The sequence below is a fragment of the Lissotriton vulgaris genome, unplaced genomic scaffold, assembly GCF_964263255.1.
Source record: "Lissotriton vulgaris unplaced genomic scaffold, aLisVul1.2 SCAFFOLD_534, whole genome shotgun sequence".
In the NCBI taxonomy this organism is placed as follows: domain Eukaryota; kingdom Metazoa; phylum Chordata; class Amphibia; order Caudata; family Salamandridae; genus Lissotriton; species Lissotriton vulgaris.
The window spans coordinates 126,930-145,954 of record NW_028252845.1 but is presented as its reverse complement, the minus strand read 5'-3'; the positions used below and the strand labels follow the sequence as shown (position 1 = coordinate 145,954).

The 19,025-nt window shown below is 45.2% G+C and overlaps 1 protein-coding gene across 1 annotated transcript in view; it reads left to right on the top strand.

The window, feature by feature from the left end:
* LOC147661249 (NFX1-type zinc finger-containing protein 1-like) overlaps positions 1–19,025 on the top strand; it is an 805,409-nt gene that overhangs the window by 748,252 nt on the left and 38,132 nt on the right. The window contains exon 21 of the mRNA XM_086951201.1: positions 16,419–16,529. Within this exon, the coding sequence (XP_086807327.1) occupies positions 16,419–16,529 (111 nt within the window). The remainder of the gene's footprint in view (positions 1–16,418; positions 16,530–19,025) is intronic.

Here is a 19,025-nt window from a genome sequence, read left to right as displayed (position 1 = left end):
CAAGGACTCCATACCTTCAGGTCAACGCGTGAGTACTACTGCCCCTACCCCAGCCCCAACACCTAAATTGAAGGCAAAGGTCAAAACTCCGCCTTCGGGGCCAAGTCGCAACGAAACACTGCTTCGAAAGCCCCGCCATCGAGCCCGGCTCCGAAGAAAATATTAAAGCCTTCCGGTAGCTCCATACCGAGCAAACCGCACGTGCCGATACCACCAGCTCCCTCGGCACCGAAACCGAAAGAAGTCCTGGTTCGGAAACACACTCAGAAACCGTTGACTCCTAAAGACAAGACGTCTCCAAAAACAATGAAGCCTGTTTCCGACGCTTCCAAGCCAACCGAACAGCTTCCAGCCTGAAATCTTCGTTGCCGAAACCTACAAAGCCTGCTTCCGATGCTTCCAAGCCCACGAAACAGGCCTCGACTCCAAAGACAATATCTTCGGTGCCGAAACCTACGCCAAAGGACTCTATACCAGCTCCTAAGACTAAAGACAAGCTACAACCATGCCAGGAACCGAAAAAAATCGACGCCGAAAGCGGTTCCTCAAGAAGAGGAGCTTTTTGAACCTGATCCTTTGCAAAAAAGGATCTTCATTGATCCCCAATCAGGACATATTTCTACTATGCCACACAGAAAGAGGAAGTTAGATACAGCACCTACACCTCCAGTGCCTGTCAAGAAGTAGGATTCTGCCACATCTCCTATGCACCCTTCTTCTCCTGCACCTTCTCCTTTACCTCCTCTTCCTTCAAACCTTTCACCTCAAAATTCTCCTCCTCATTCTTCACCTCCACATATACCACCTCAGAATGATGATGAGTATAACCATGGGGAAGGGGAGACCCAGATGAGCCTTTTCCCTACCCAAGTGATACACCAGACTGGGAGTACCCAAACCCACAGGATGTACCAGATATTCCTTACCCACATATCCATCCAAACCATCTCCTCCAGAAGATAATATTGGTTTTGGACACTTACTCAATAGGGCTGCCATCTATCATAATGTCACAATGCACTCACATGAGGCAGAAGAAGATTTTTTGCTAGATACTTTTGAACACTCCCAAAAGTCAGTTCAAATACTACCTATGATTAAAGGGGTCATTAAGCATGTCACAGAAGTGTTTAAAGATCCTGTACGAGCTAGGATCATAAATCCGAGAATAGACAAAAAGTACAGACCTGCTCCTGGGGATCCTGCCTACATTAAGGGACAGCTACCCTTAGATTCCCTAGTCGTTTCAAACGCCAGAAAACGGGCAAACTCCCAAACATCAGGTGAAGCACCACCTCCTGATAAGGAATCAAAAATAATAGATGCTTCAGGCAAGAGAATAGCTGCCCAAGCTAACAATACATGGCGCATAGCTAACACACAAGCCTTCCTTGCAAGATATGACAGGGCTCATTATGATCAGTTGGAAACACTTTTACAACATCTACCTGACTAATATAAAGCAAAGGCAAATGACCTTATACAAGAGGGTAAGCTAATCTCAAATACCTCAATCAAGTGCGCACTAGATGTAGCATCTAGAGCAATAAACACTAGTGTCCTACTTAGACGACATGCATGGCTACGCATTTCAGGATTTAAGCAGGAAGTGCAAACAACCATCTTAAATCAGCCATTCAACCAACAACAATTGTTTGGTCCAGAGGTAGACACAGCACTTGAAAAAATGAAGAAAGAAACTTATACAGCCAAATCTATGGGAGCTCTGCAGTCCATCCAAGCACGAGGCTCCTTTCGTCGCTCCTTTTACAGAGGAGGCTCCAAACAAGCTGGAGCAGACAATTCAGCTTCCTTTAAAACCAATACACAAACATCCTCCAATAGAGGATATTTTAGAGGAGGCTATAGAGACAACAACAACAAGGGAAGAGGTTGAGGAAATAACAATAATCAAACCTCACCCAACACAAAACAGTGGCTTCCATCTGCTTCCCCAACAGCATTCCTCTCCTGTAGGGGGCAGACTAACACAGTTCTTACCTGTCTGGAATTCCATCACAACAGACAAGTGGGTAAGATTATCCAGTATGGCTACTGCCTAGAACTTACAGCTACCCATCCACATATACCACCCAGACAGCATCCAATGTCCACAGAACATCTAACGCTGCTCAAAGAAGAGGTTCTATCATTGGTTCTAAAAAACGCAATAGAAATCGTTCCCTTACAACATCAAGGAACAGGGGTTTACTCGCTGTATTTCCTAATACCCAAGAAGGACGGGACACTAAGACCAATTCTCAACCTCAGGCCCCTTAATCTATATATATACACTCAGATCATTTTCATATGATCACTTTACAACAAGTGCTCCCATTGCTTGCAACAAGACGATTTCTTTACTACACTAGATCTCAAGGACGCCTATTTCTACATTCCCATACATCCTTCTCACAGGAAGATTAAAGGATTGTACTAGAAGGACAAGACTCTCAGTTCAAAGTCCTTCCATTCGGAGTCACAACTGCACCAAGAGTGTTTACAAAGTACCTAGCAGTAGTGGCAGCACATCTCAGAAGACAACACATCCATGTCTTCCCATACCTAGACGATTGGCTTTTAAAAGCCAAGTCGTTCAATCAGTGTGCCCAACACACATTACAAACGATTCAAACATTGCACAACTTGGGGTTCACAATCGACTACACCAAGTCACATCTTCAGCCCTCTCATGTACATCAATACCTAGGAGCTACAAAAAACACAGCTACAGCTGCAGCGTATCCCAGTCCAGCCAGGATACAGAGCATTCAAGCCTTAGTCACAAAGTTTCAAACACAACACTCTCTCCCAGCCAGAGTGATCATGCAACTAATAGGCATGATGGCATCATGCATTTTTATTGTTCCATATGCAAGACTGTAAATGCGCCCATTGCAAGAATGTCTAGCACATCAGTGGAACCAGGCTCAAGGACAACTTACAGACCTGGTGTTGGTAGACAGCCGCACACATCGCTCTCTGCAGTGGTGGAACACCAAAAACGTGTCCAGAGGGCGACAGTTCCTCGAGCCTGTTCCACAAATAATACTTACAACAGATGCATCCCTAACAGGATGGGGAGCCCATCTCCTACATCATACAACTCAAGGGAAATGGACCACTCAACAAAAACGGCTCCACATCAATCACCTAGAGCTGCTAGCAATATTCCTAGCACTCAAGTCCTTCCAAGTACATGTACAGAACAAAACTGTCCTGATTCGGACGGACAACATGACAGCCATGTAATACATTCAGAAACAGGGGGGGACACACTCTCTGCAACTGGCCCAGCTTGCACAGAACATTTGAAGATAGGCCATTCCACAAAAAAATATATCTGCTAGCAGAACACCTTCACAATCAGATAGCAGATCTGTTAAGTCGGCAGAAACAACAGATTCAAAAATGGGAACTACATCAGCAAGTTCTTCTTCCATTCTTTCACAAGTGGGGTCATCCAGACATCTATCTGTTCGCCACACACGAAAACGCAAAATGCCCAAACTTCGCCGCCAGGTTTCCACACCCGTTGTTCAAAGGCAATGTGATATGGATGAACTGGTCAGGCAAATTTGTTTATGCTTTTCCGCCACTCCCACTAATACCACTAGTAATACGCAAGTTAAGACAACAGTCTCTCAAGATGATCCTAGTAGCTCCCACGTGGGCATAACAACCGTGGTTCACAACGCTGCTAGAACTCTCAATAGTTCCACATCAAAAACTGTGTCTGACACCATCCATGCTAACGCAGAACCATAGAGACATCAGACATCCAGATCCAAATCAACTGAATCTAGCGATCTGGCTCCTGAAGTCTTAGAGTTTGGTTACCTTTACCTACCACCAGAATCAATGAATATCATTAAGGAAGCCAGAAGACCTATTACTAGAGCTTGCTATGCAGCAAAATGGAAGAGATTTGCTATTTACTGCAACAATAATCAAATTGATCCACTGGATGCTTCTATCCAGATTATTACCTGCTACCTTCTGCACTTACAAAGATGTAATCTAGCATATTCATTTATAAGGCTTCATCTTGCAGCCATTGCTGCGTACCTACAAAATAGACAACATCTGTCATTATTTAGAGTACTTGCAATTAAAGCATTTATGGAGGGATTGAAAAGAATCATTCCTCCTAGGTTACCACCCTCTCCAGTGTGGAACCTAAACATTGTTCTTACCAGGCTCATGGGACACCTTTTTGAACCTTTACACAAATGTGAACTGCAATTCCTCACATGGAAAACAGCTTTCCTTATTTCTATTACCTCTCTCGGGAGAGTAAGTGAAATTCAGGTTTTCACTATACAAGAACCATTTTTACAACTACACTGTAACAAAGTGGTCCTAGGAACAAATCCAAAATTCCTTCCTAAAGTCATTACTCCAATTCATCTAAACTAATCAGTAGAGTTGACAGTGTTTTTTCCAAACCCAGACTCTGTAGCAGAAAGAGTTCTACACACCCTAGACGTAAAAAGAGCCCTTCTCTATTACATTGATAGGACTAAAACCTTTCGAAAAACAAAACAATTGTTTGTAGCTTTCTCACCACCACATAAAGGCAACCCCATCTCGAAAGCTGGAATTGCTAGGTGGATTGTAAAATGCATACAAATATGCTATAAAAAAGCAAAACGTACATTAACAATTCCTCCTGGAGCGCACTCCATAAGCAAACTAGGAGCCTCTATGGCCTTCTTAGGGAACATTCCTCTAGAAGACATATGCAAAGCAGTAACATGGTCTACAATACACACCTTCATTAAACACTATTGTGTTGATGTGCAAGCAAAGCAGCAAGCTGCAGTAGGCCAAGCTGTCCTCAAAAGTCTCTTTCAAAGTATTGCAACAGATACAGGTGACCACCGCTAGGGGAAACACTGCTGTATAATCAATGCTCAGTGTGAGATCTGCAGCTCATGCCTCGAACGGTAAATGCTACTTACCAGTATGCATCTTTTCTTGGCATGTAGAGCTGCAGAGTCTCACACGCCCACCCGGCTCCCCGGGACCTGTATCTGTTCCAGTTCTATCTTAATTAGATATACACACATGGACATCCCTTTTTTTCTATTTCTATTAACTCCATCATGGCGAAAAACAATCTAAGTAAGGATGGAGTCGATGCCCATGCACACTATCGTCCAAGGGAGGAGTCACCTATCTCGTGACTACAAAGACTTCTTCCAAGACGACAACAACATGCAATCATCCGAGCCCAACACCAGGTGGCGATCTAATGCTCAGTGAGAGACTCTGCAGCTCTACATGCCAAAAACAGATTCATACTGGTAAGTAGCATTTACCTTACATTGCTCCGGTTTTAAATATGGAAGGTGACCCCTTCCGGTTAAATACTCTGAGACAGGTCGGCAAGAGATTAGGCAGAGGAGAATGGCTAATTTAGTCCACATTTTTTTCTGATATGCATCTTTTTGATGACCAAGACATAAATAAGTTGAGAACTTTGTTAATATCCCACAGAACAGAGTATATGGGTTCTGGAGGAAGAGAAAGGCAACTGCCTCTCAAGAGCTTGCACATCAACGGGTGCTCACCGACTGGGTGATCACCCACCTGTGAATGGCTGGCTGAGATCGCTGATCTAAAAGTATTGATCATTCTATAGGCTTGGCTCTCCGAAGCCAAGGAAGTAAAGAAGTTCAGGATGTAGAAATCTCCACCCCCACGGGATCCAGACATAGTGTATGACACCAGTTCATCTATCTAGTCCATGCCAATCGATAACGCTTGACCGTGCTGTCTGTCCATGCCTTGGAGAGGAAGGATGCAGCCTGTCTCCAAGGGCCTTGGACTTTCCAGCATTATCTGAAAACCTCCATGCCATAAGAGATAGAGACCCCTCTAGCACCAGAGGGCGGGGTTTCTCCTCTGGATTTCTGAGGAGAACAGGGGTAGAGAGATTGGAGAATCCCAAGAAGGTTCCAGACGAACTGGATACCAGACTTGAGATCTCCATGTCTGAGTCACTAAGATGATGTCCGCCACTTGATGCTGGACTTGGGCTGAGAGGCTCATGATCATCACAAATGCAGGGAAGGCGTATCCCTGTTCTTGTTGCCAATTTTGGAGAAACGTGTCCGTGGCCGCTGCCTCCAGATATGAACGCCAACTGAAGTATCACCGTTCGTATGGGGCTTGGAAAATTCGACAGATGTAGACACCAGAGGCTCACGTCTCTGAGGTCATGTGAGGGCCAAATGGCTACCTGGCTGGCAACCCCCAGGAGATGTTCTGCCGTTACGGAGACTTGATTCTGCAGGCAGTAATCCCAAACTTTGCCCTCCCTATCCGCACGGTTCTTGGAGTGAGTCCCTCCGAGGTAATTTATATATCGGACTGCCACCACATTGTCTATCTTGTGGAGGACACAGCACTGCAGTCAATCCTTGGTCCAGCAGCGGACAGCGAAAGAACCCGCTCCTATAGCGATGTGCTCCTTCTTTGGCAGCAGAACGCAGGGTCAGACTTCCACCATTCAACTCAGAACCCACAGAGATCAGCTGCGGAGTGCCTCAGGGATCCTCTCTGAGCCCCACACTCTTCAATATCTAAATGGCCCCCTTGCAGCCATCGTAAGAAGCCGTTCCCTTTACCGACGACATCCAGCTGATTCTCTCCCTCACAGACGATCCACAGCCCCCAAGAGCAACTTCCACAACAGGATGAAGGCAGTTGCCACCTGCATGAAGGGCAGCTGCCTCAAGCGTAACTCTGACAAGACTGAAGTCCTCATCCTGGGCTCCTCCCCCTCCGCCTGGGACGACTCTTGGTGACCCGCAGTGCTTAGAATTCCCCTCACACTCACGAACTATGCACAAAACCTCTGCATCATCCCGGACACTTCACTCTAAATAAATCACCAAATCATCACAGTTTTATCTTCCTGCTTCCACATACTCTGCTTTCTTTGTAAGATCTTCAAGTGGATTCCTGCCAAGTCCAGGAAAACAGTCACCTTTGCTCTCGTCAGCAGCAGACATAACTACGGCATAACTACATAACATAACTACGGCAACACACTCTATGCTGGCTCCACCCAGAAACTCAAAACAAAACTACAGACAGTCCAGAACGCCTCCACCAGACTCATCCTGTAGAATTTGTACCCAATCGTCAGGATGATCAGCGCGAATGGCAGTTCATGTTGCACTCCACCGATTGCAGAAACTTTGCAGAGTTTTATGTCACTTAGAACTCCGCCCAGGCCTAGCTGCATGACTATGTTGAATAATTAGAACTGCAAGGCCAACCAGCCTCACACTAATCTGGGTTGGAAGGACATAGAAATGCAACATTTGCCTGACTTTCATATGCTTGATAGAGACCTTGCTAGTGTTCTTGAGCGATGATAAGAAAAGCTCTACAGGACTTTCCCCTCTCTTAGCCATAGGAAAACATTGGAGGAGGGGGAGGCATTAAGTGTACAGAGGTTTTGGGTGGGACAGACATGAGAACTGATTCATAAGTTGTCACGTAAAGTGCAACAACTGCAAGCCCAGTGGCATTCTGAGGTATATGAGTATACTACATGGCTTGGCATATAAAAAGATAGAAAATTCTAAGCATCATTCAGCCAATACAATAGCTTTGAGACTGATAACATATATGTACATATATGTACATACTAGGTAGGGAGTAGACTAATCTAATAGACAAAGTACGGATTTCTAATATTCACCTTATTTTATATTAACCCTGCTGAGATTACTGTATTTATTAGAATAATTCTAATGCATAACATTTATGTATGAATAGTGCATGATACATAACCTTTTAATGTAAAATACCAAAAACTGTGTATGTCTCCTGTTGTTAGGCCCTAGGCTGGGGATCCATATCTATATCAATGCTCCCCCTGACAAGCATAACTTGTAGTAAAAGGGAGTAAAAGACACCTGTCCTCTCCCTTTTCTCCAAAAGGAGTTTTAATTATATTTCCCCTTGTAGATTAGGAGATCTACCCAGATGTGGCCCAAGAGCACTGGAGTTCAGGGCCAGACTGGGAACTGAAAGCAGCCCTGGCAAATTTTGCCAGACCAGCCACGGTCCGGCGCTTAGCAAGCGAGGACAGCGAGCGAGTCCGACCGCTACTAGGGGGTTCTCCCCCCCCCAGAAAATGTTGGTAAATAACAGACCAAAATGGGGAATTTTACAGCACATTTTTCATTACATATTCAAATTGTATCAACTTTCAAAGCACAGTAAATAGTAGATGATGACCTTAAAGAACATCAGGTTACCCACCCAGTCATATGTACCTATAGACATTCTTTCAGAGAGCATCAAAAATAGACACAAGTAGTGAATCAGAAAGAACAAAGTAAAAGTGAGACCAGTCCCCACATGGTGTGAGCGAGCAAGCGCAGTGAGCAACCACTACTAAGGAGAGTTTGGGGGAGTTAAACTTCTCCCCCCCAAAGAAAATTTGGGAGACAGAAAGGCCAAAACAAAGCATTTTCAACACATTTTTCATTACATATTAGATTGTATTAACTTTTAAAGCATAGTAAATTATTACCTTATAGAGCACCAGGATACCCAGTCATAAATCATAGACATTCCTACAGATAACACTAACAAATGAAATGTCGAGCATGGAACATACATTTAAATATAACCAATTTATTCTTCATAGAAAATAGCATAAAGACATTTAAAAACACACTTTACTTTAAACAATTGTGCAAAGGTTCAGCGTAAAAAGTGTACCACACCAAAGGATTGGTTGAGTGGTTCATCAAAATGCACAAGAGTCTGATGTGTGCTTTTGAAGGTCTATTAAAGAGGAGGTATAAGAGACTCTTGCGCAGCTGCTTTTCACACCCTACCAGTGCCACAGAATAGTAATGGCTTCAGCCTCTTGTGAGTTACTTTTTGGCTGCCTTCTCAGGTGGCCCCCAAATCTTTTTCAAGGAGGGTTGGGAGAGCATTCGTGTATCTTCCACAGGTGATGGGGTTGATTGTGAAGGGGTTCACAAAAAGAATACCACACTCATGCACAAAGCTCAGAACAATCTCTGGGCCAGCCAGAGGCTAATAAAATAATGGTATGAACAGAAAACCACTAGGTACAGATGTTCAGGAAATGTTTATAGTGGAGTTAATCAAGCAATGCATGTGGATATGTCCCTAGATTCTCTGAAAAAGCTCCTTAAAGTGAATTATTTTTATTGATTAAGGTGTCACTTAGGATTGAATTCTATACTTCTATGTCAACATGCTCAAACCATACCACAAGTGGAAGCAGCTCTCCTTATCAACTCGGATGAGAAAAAAGAAGAGAATTAACATTTCCTTGACAGGTTGCAAGAGGCGTAGTAAAAGGGCGCGCTAAAAGAGGTTCTTATTTTCTCCAAACTGACAACAAAGCATCTGACAGAGTGCAATTCCTAATTAGGGTGCCTCTCCAAGACATTATCTTTGACACGTGGTCTTACACAGTGGTCCAGCATGCCATAGACACAATGTACACCTAGTTGGTCTAGTCGAAGACATGTAGGATGCTAGACAAGATGCTGGAAGTGTATCAAGATTCAAGTCATCAGATGCTGAATTTAGGTGTGAATCACGCTTGCAGAGCCTCTGGCAAAGCCCGGTGGAGCTGTGTCAAAGCAGGAGTCTAGAGACCTTGGCTTCTGAGTGGTTCACAGAAGACTCAATATGTTCATGAAAACGGATGTGGACCTTTCCTCAGAGCTCACAAGCACATTCATGAGTTAGAGACTGCTCATACTCGGAGCACCAATCAAAGCAAGGTGTTGGTCTTTGTTTAGCATGGCTTCGACATCAGCGAGTATGTCACGTATATAGACATTGGCCTGTGTGCAGTTACACTTGGTTAGAGCACGTGGTACACCTTGTTGCCTGCACCAAACAAAGTAAATCTCTCTGTGAAAGCAAATGACTGTCAGATTCGACAGACCTCTGCGGTGCATCCTTGTTACCAAGTAGATGGTGGAAAGATACAGACTCTCAAGGCCAAGACTTAGGTAGCAACTCCAACTACCAAGATTAAGGCAATCATTGTCTGGAGACCCCACCACCAAGGAGACTGGGCATCGTCTGATTGCTTATGTACCCCTTAATATAGAGCACTCATTCTTTAAAGGTTGCCATTTACTAGTCAAGTTATGCCTATTATCTGATCCATTCGATATAGCAGCTTCCACTTTGAAGTTGTCCAAGGACCGTATCACTATTGCCTATTAGTTAAGGGGTCCATCCATATCCAAACTGTGTTTAACCATGCCCAGTCTTGCAATCACCACACCTGCAAACACCATAACTTTATGTTCCCTTGCCATTGACTCCTCTGACCCCAAACAAATCTAACAACAGGATGGTATCATCCGCTGACTCTAGAGTGTTCTTGACATTTTTTAAAACTGCTTCTCAGAACTCCACCAAGTCCTGACATAGGGCAAACGCGTGCATAACATCTGGATCATCTATGGCACATTGAGGATATTTGTCTGCTTTCCCTCTCCCTCTTAACAGGTTTGACATATGTGTTACACTTGAATTTTCAGTAGTATTTGTTTTTTCCGACCTCTGTGAACCTTTGTTTGGTGCAGTTAATGGTCAGCAGCAGCCATACTCGGAAAATTCTTCCAGCAGCAAGGAGAGTGCAAGCCGGCACTCATAGGAGCAACACGGAATACTATAGAAAGCAAAATAAAGACTGCAAGCAAGTACCTCGTGTAGGGAGCAACAGTGAGAGTGCGAGCTGACATGCATTACAACAAGGCGGTGGCGCAAGTCAGTGACAGCGAGTAAAGACCAGCATCACCCGTTGTAGTTAACAGCAGAGCAATGAAAGCTTGCGCCTATACTAGACAACAGTTGCAAAGTGCAGGCTATGAAGTGTTATAGGGCAAAACTTGAGTTTGCAACCGGTCATGTGCTACAGGGAGAAACGAGACAGTGCAAGCTGTCTTATACTAAAGAGAGAACCCCAGGATTTCAACCTCGCACGCAGCCCGTCAAGTGAGAAAGGAAAGTGCACGTTTTTTAGGTCTCGCCTGTCGATGCGCATGCGCATCGAGCAAGCGAGACTATGGGGGCTTATCCACTCTTTATCCACTGCAAGGAATCGTGGCGATTCCTTGCAGTGCCCGTGACTTTTAAGCTCAATGCGCATGCGCATTGAGCTTAAAAGCGCGTGCACGTCCGTCTTGTTTTACCCGCTCCGCCCCCTCCCCTTCCCGCCGTGTCGCATTTCTCATCCCCCCTCCCCTCTCCTCCGTCCGTCTTCTTTGTTTAATTTAACCCGCTCCGCCCCCTCCCCTTCCCGCCGTGTCGCATTTCTCCTCCCCCCTCCCCTCTCTTCCCTCCGTCTCGTTCGCATTTCTCATCCCCCCTCCACTCTCCTCCGTCCGTCTTCTTTGTTTAATTTAACCCGCTCCGCCCCCTCCCCTACCCGCCGTGTCGCATTTCTCCTCCCCCCTCCCCTCTCTTCCCTCCGTTTCGTTTTTTTTGTCATTGCGCTGATAATTACTGAGACTTTTTTTGGCATCATTGCATATTGGGCATAGATGAAAATTATGCCCATGTTACGCTTGGCGAGGGGAGCTGCTAATTTACGCTGGGGCACCTCTACTAGAAGTTAGGAGCGAGAGAAGAGGGCTGACCTAATACTCCGCCCTGCAAGAACCCCCCGACCACCCCATAAGGTTTAATCAGGGGAAACCTCGCCTGCTGCACTGAATCTACCCACGCACGACAGCGCTCACAAAGCGCGTGCCCCTCAGCGTAGCATCTGTTTACACAGTAGCCGCGGGTGCACGCATTAACTGTGCGGGCAACAATGTTCAAGCTCGATAAAACGAAATCTCTCATACAACTATCCATACAACTTTTGAAGACTGCTAAATAATAAGCGGCTTACCTGGAGGACATGGTGCTACCATAGACTGTAACACTATGTTCGACTCACTGCTGAGCAGGATGCACAATGTAAATGTGACACTTTTCACAGTGGGCGGGGCGCCGTGGGTGTTGGCGCTCATTTGCATCTTTGTAGTGAAGTGTTCATTTTGCATAGGAGTCCTATTGGCCAATCACCAGGAGCGTATGCCAGCTGGACTCCGTTATATCACTTTTCGAAGTGAAAGAACATGCAGAGTCTGCATCGTTGTTCTCGCGAGATCTCTATATAACAGAAAAGTCAAAAAACGCTGTAGCTATGTATTCTCTAAGCATCTCCGGACGTATAGTTAAAGATGAAGGGAACTATTGTTTTATGACCCTCATGTGACAAAAAAAATGGAGGCGCTGTTTGCTGTCAGAGACAAATTGACAGACTACAGAAAGCCGGATTGGGTACTAGATTGTACGTGGGTAAGGTTCCCAATTGATTCTGAGTTATCATAGACATAATATTTTAAACGCCGGCCAGCGTCCTATTTTGCAAATAATTGTTTTCACGGGTTTTGTCCAATTGGCTCATTGAAATAAATGGCTAATTCCCACAAAGTTTTAGCATACTTGCTAAGACAGTAACAACAACACCCCTCACACACCCCCTCACTCACGCTCTCACACACCACCTCACACACCCCCTCACTCACCCTCTCACACACACCCTCACTGACCCTCTCACACCCGCTCAGCCTCACCCTCACTCTCCCTTACACTCCCTCACCCCCTCACCCTCCCTCACCCTCCCTCCCCTCACCCTCACCCCCCTCACCCTCAACTCCCTCATACTAACCCCCCTCACCCTCACCCTCCCCCCCCCTCACCCGCACCCCCCTCACCCTCACACCCCTCACCCTCACACCCCTCACCCCCCTCACCCTCACACCCCTCCCCCTCACCCTCACCCCCCTCACCCTCACCCTCAACCTCACCCTCACCCTGACACCCCTCACCCCCCTCTCCCCCCTCACACTCACACCCCTCACCCTCACACCCCTCACCCTCACACCCCTCACCCTCACACCCTTCACCCTCACACCACTCACCCTCACACCACTCAGTGCTACAACACATTTTGGGTTACAATATGTGTCAGATTTACGAAACATAAAACTATTGGCATTGTAAATAACAAAGCAATTAGTTTCGCAATTTAAAAAAAAACATCCTCACCCTCAAACTTTCACCCTCAACACCTCACTCACCCTCACTCTCACTCACCCTCACTCAGCCTCAACTACTCCCCCTCACCCTCACTCACCCTCAACACCTCACCCTAACTCACCCTCACCCTCACTCACCCTCAACACCTCACTCGCCCTCACCCTCACTCACCCTCAACACCTCACCCTCAACGCCTCACCCTCACCCTCACTCACCCTCACCCTCACTCACCCTCACCCTCACTCACCCTCACTCTCACTCACCCTCACTCTCACTCACCCTCACTCTCACTCACCCTCACTCTCACTCACCCTCAACACCTCACCCTCACTCACCCTCACTCACCCTCAACACCTCACCCTCACTCACCCTCACCCACCCTCACGCTCACCCTCACTCACCCTCAACACCTCACCCTCACACAGTGCAATAGGTCTCAGACCATTTCAGTTAGAGCTTTTAGAAATGTTTATGGCTTTTTTTATTTGTAATTCTTTAGCATTGGCTACAGGAAACAAAAATGCTAAACATTTACCAAAAAAACCCATAAACAATTCTAAAAGCACTAACTCTAATGGTGCGAGACCTATTGCATTTCCAATGCTTGTTCTATGTATAGGGGCAAACTGACACGTATTACAGAGGGAAATAGGCGTTTGCACACTGGCACTTTTATATTCAGGAAAGTAAAGGTGCACGCTGTCACTGAACATGCTTCCATTATTATTGAGAACTCGGACAAACCACACTTAATTTCACAAAGTCCTCAGAACATGTCTTTTAGCTGCTAAATGGGTTGTACTTTCTCCTTCTGTCCTATGCTCCCTAGCTCGAGGACGCCCGTCTCTTTGTGCTTTATACATCTACAATGAATTCTTTCTTTCATCCATGGGGAGAAACAGATGAGCGCACCTTGAAGTCTAATATGGGCACAATTGGTGTATGTATCCTGTGTGACACGTAGTGAAAAAGAAGAGGAACACATGCTTACATTTTGAACAGAGAGGCGATGTCAATAAACATGTCAAAAAATCCATCCTGATGATTTCATTTCAATTTCCGCTGATTGCTGTGTTTTTCCTAGTTTCGTCTTTCACACCCAACTGCTACAAATGTCTTTTTAGCATAGTAGTGCTGTGCAGCCCACAAATGTCTATTTAGCATAGTAGTGCTGTGCAGCCCACCACCCATAAATCAGATCTTGCCGCTGACTACTGCAAACAAACAAATACACTCACCTGCACTGCGGGAGGCAGACTCACGCGCACTTCTCAATGCGCATGAGCATCACTGCAGACCCCCACCCTAAAAAAATACCGCGGCGCCCCGGAGGAGGTGACGTATGAGAGCAGCGCGCGTCTTCAACAACAAAACATCATCATGGGCAGGTGACAGGGGGTGAGGTCAGGTGGTGACGTAGTGTGTAAGTGTAATACATTAATGAGTAGGGCCACTGGCAGGGTCGGATTGGGATCACAATTCGGCCCGGGAACTCCCCAAAAAGTGGCCCACATTCCCGTAACGTGCCTTTTCATTAAACACCAATTTATTAGTCTCATTGGGCATATGTTTATGGAAATGTTTGGTCATTTTAACATTGTATAGCGTAAAGAGCCAGTAGAATGGGTAAAAACTAGGAGCACTGAGTTTTGGCCAGGTGGGCAAGGTGAAATATAATGGTCCGAGAGCCACAACACCTGCTCTGAATTGAGTTTTAAAATCCTGGCCTGTACAAAAATGACAAAAAATCCCCCAAATCCGGTATTTTTCACCCTAATCAGTATGTATTTTAAACATGTAACGCAAGGCAAATGCACTTTATATTGATTTCTAAGAATGCTGCCTTCATGATCTGTGACGGATCGTCAATTTAACAAAAGCAGAAAAGCCATGTTAAAAAAAAGAAGGTTTTTATTCTACATAAAGGTTTGTCTTTGATTATCATGCAAACACCTTCTCAACCCCCTCATCCCCTCCACACACACACACACACACACACACCACCTAACACTAAGCACAGAAAGACACTGGGGCTGAGATGACAACACCTGGCCCACAGCAAAGCCCCTGAATACTCTCTCCCTCAGCATCCACCAAGGCTTCAATGTTATGTGATGGCCCAGTGGGGGAGGGGCCAGGGGAAAGACAGTGATTTTGGGCTGGGTGGAACCCAAGGGGGTGAGTTGAAAAAACAGCCAGAAGAACAACTGACCCCAGGGAGGCAGGCCTCAGGCTGCTTCACACTCACATCCTCCCCAGCCCACTATAGGCTCAAGGCGATGGCCTGGCAGAGGTGGAAAGAAACACAGAACAAAGCTTGGAGGTGGTGGGAGGGGTTGGGGGGGGGGGGGGGGTAATGGGGGGTGAAGTGAAGATGGGCCATCGGCCGTTATCACCTGACAATGAACCCCCTGCAAGGCTGTTTTACTCTTCCTTCCCCACCTCTGTTTGACAGCCCAGCAGGGGAGAAGGAGCACTGCTTTTGGGTGTGTGCAGCCCCCAGGGGCTAAACAGAGGTCTAGTGACACAAGTCCCTGCCCTGATAGTCAGCCTGCATTACAATACAGCGTCCTGGCTGGGGGGCTGCCAAAGATTGCAAGGCTCTGTGGGTCAGGTGACACACGGCTTAATAAAAACGGCCCACAGGTGACACTTAGGCGCCAGCCCATCGGCCACTGCCCGCCTTCCCAATCCGACCCTGGCCACTGGGCCGGGTGGCGGCGGCCTGGCTGCCGCCTGAGCAACATGAAATAATTTATTTGAAATCGGCGCGGCAACGCAGCTCACACCAGGCCTCTCAGACAGCCAGGCAGCTTGATTGTGCTTAATGTGCTGCTGTAAGCACTGTATTCTGCTGTTGGGGCCGATTTGGACCGACCGTGACTGTACAAGTCGGCCCCCAACAACAGAACCGGCCCCCTGTCACGAAACCGGCCCCCACCCCATCCACCCTACCGGGAGATTGCCCATGCCCGGAATGACCAGTTCGGCCCTGCTGGAGTTTACCATAGGCTGCAGTTAAGATATCAGCTCACTTACATTGTGAATAAAAATAGCTTTCTTTAGTTGAAACAGGCAATATACTCCATATATTTTGTAGGGTTAATGATACACATCACTCCTGGGTACTTTGTCTACCACTGAACTCAGCAGTTGTTACTAAAAAGGTAAAATAAATTGCATCTGAATAGAACCAGTATACTCCTGGTACACTGGATAGAATGTTCCTGCTTCAATACTGACTTAGGACATATAGCTGTTTAAAATTGAATATTGTGATTTTTATTTTTTAGCTGAGACCAAAACCTGCGGACTACACTTTGGACAAGAAGTACAACCTTGGTATCTCCTTGTTCGAGCGAATGATTAACAACGACATGCCGTACGTGCAGCTGGTCTACCAGGTACCTACCATGGATCTCTTTACCTTGTAATTGTTGTGACCCCTGATCATCATCTCTCCAATCCTGTGAGAACTTCTTTTATGTTCCTTGATGTGTTTAAAAATCACAAATGATCTTCCAGAGTACTAGTCCGTGACCATTATTAATTGTAGAGATTCTCTTAGAAAACTGAAGAGGTTCTTCATTGCGGCAGACATTTTCGTAATAGAGTCAACTTCATCCCAGTTATGACAGCTCCAGAACCCCAAAACGGGTATACATAGCTTGTAACAGGATCATTTAGACCCTTATGTTAAACTGACATAGATTTAGCTATATATTGTGTTCACTTGCTCCTATTAGAAGTCCAGAACTAGTAGCACTGGCTCCTGTTTAAGCACTGGCGTTTACCACCAGGTTACACCCGGTAGTAGCTGCCCATTTTAAATGTAAAAATGTGTTTATACCACAAGTAAACTATTAGCAAATACATATATAGAGAATACAAAAACAGTAGGAACACCAGGCTGGGTTTCCTGATTGTGGCTTAAGGACCCCATTAAAGTTTCAGAGGATTCAGAGATTCAGGGAACCTCTGATGTCATGGCAGGACATTCAATACCCTAATCATAGGCCCTCTGACAAATTTACTTTACAGACTGGGTTACAGACATCCCATAATACATTGCATGGGCAAGCATAAGGCATCTCTGAGGAGATATGGGACATCAATACATAATTCAAATTGATCCATTCAAGTAGAAAGATTCAAAAGTGTAAGACTGGCTCAGTGGAGCTTGGTGGGTGGATGGAAAGCTCCAAAGAGGGAAAATGATTTGCAATATGGAAATCTGCTCCTAAAGCAAATTTACACAAGAACAACCTGTAGATGGATACTCTATCTTGTTGCGGATTTATCATCTTTTGCAAGATCCTAAAGGACAAGACTGAATCTTTAAATTCTAAATCTGAGTATTAAGGCCTGGTGGTGCGTGGTAGAGGTACAACAAATTTGCTCAGTATTGTTACTCTGGTCGTGAGACTGACATGGAATTCTCATATTAGGAAGGATTTTTACATGTAAGTCAAACATACAAGCGGAAGTAGTTTAGTAAACCAGGTTCTTAGTATCCAAATCAATGTTCACTGTCTGGGTTTGACATATTTTATGACTTTAAGCAGTCTCCATTGATAACTATAAGCAATGAATTGCCCCTCCCATGCCCAGGATCTTGGAGCACGTTTTACAAAATACAAAATACAAAATATGAATATAACAAACTTTTAATAGGAGCAGAGTGTAACACTTAGCAAATCCCCCCAGGCCATCTTAGACTAAACCATATTTAATATAATCAACACGTCAATATTCAGGAGGTCATCAGACAAAATATTTTGGATCTCAGTCTCAGGTACAATGGTAAGAAGTGTCCAAGCAGGCAACTGAAGCGAGAAATAAACAATAAACAATTATGTTGGACACCACTGTCCAAAGCCCATGTTCCTTGCTGTATATGGTGCAGGATAACAAGGAAATTCATATTCATCACAAGTTTTATTCCATTGCAGATACATACTAGATTATGATTGTTTCTGGTCCTCCATATAAACATATCCATTGTACATGGGAGTTCAAAAAGAATATCTTACTTAAGTTATGATCAGATTATTATGCATTTCCTTAAGATGTTGATTTACATTTATATGACCAATTATGTCTGCATAACAGTTCCTTTGAGGATATGTCTTAGCAAAGCTCTGGTAAACCTATTATGAAGGAGTGGTGCTGCAGGAGCCAGAGCCTTAAACTGGGATGTGAAAATGTATTGTTAGTTGCTTCTTCTTTAGAGACAATGAGGTACTTGTCAACACAAGTTAGAAGCTCAGTCATCACCTGTGGAACGGGTTACAGGTTTTATTTTTTGTACTGGTGAGACCGCTGTCTGCAGAGGCGTGATGCAAGCTGGAAGGTCTTTGTCAAGTGGAGCCTTGCTGACTTAAAACTATAGCAATGCAAAGAGTGTGAAACACCTCAGCATTTGTGTATATGCTTCCTCAAAGTAAATTGATTGTCAAGGCAAATTTAAACTTGAAGGTCTGCCAAGGGTTTGGGCTGTGATCTCGGTTTTAGAAATGGCAAAGCCCCCACCTTTAGAACCTCAGTACAAACCACATTTTTCTTTTGGGTCTTCTGGGACCTAGAACAATGGCAACAGTAGTAAATGCTAAACATATGAAACACACAATGGCCTGTCTGTGCATGTGTGCTCTGGATGTGAACGTCTCACTTACTGTTCCATAGGGCAGCTATACCGTGAACTATAAGGGCGTGTCAGAGCAGAGCTATAGAGATGGTGTAGGGAAGGTGTTTCAGTATTGTTGCTACAGACCTAGTCAAGGATTGACATGTACCCAAGCTTTGCGTAGCATGAATAGACTTCAGCTTAGATACACAGAACAGCTTAGGCAAGCGATATGGAAATGTATGGTTTGTTTCCACACAAGTTACTTTCCAGA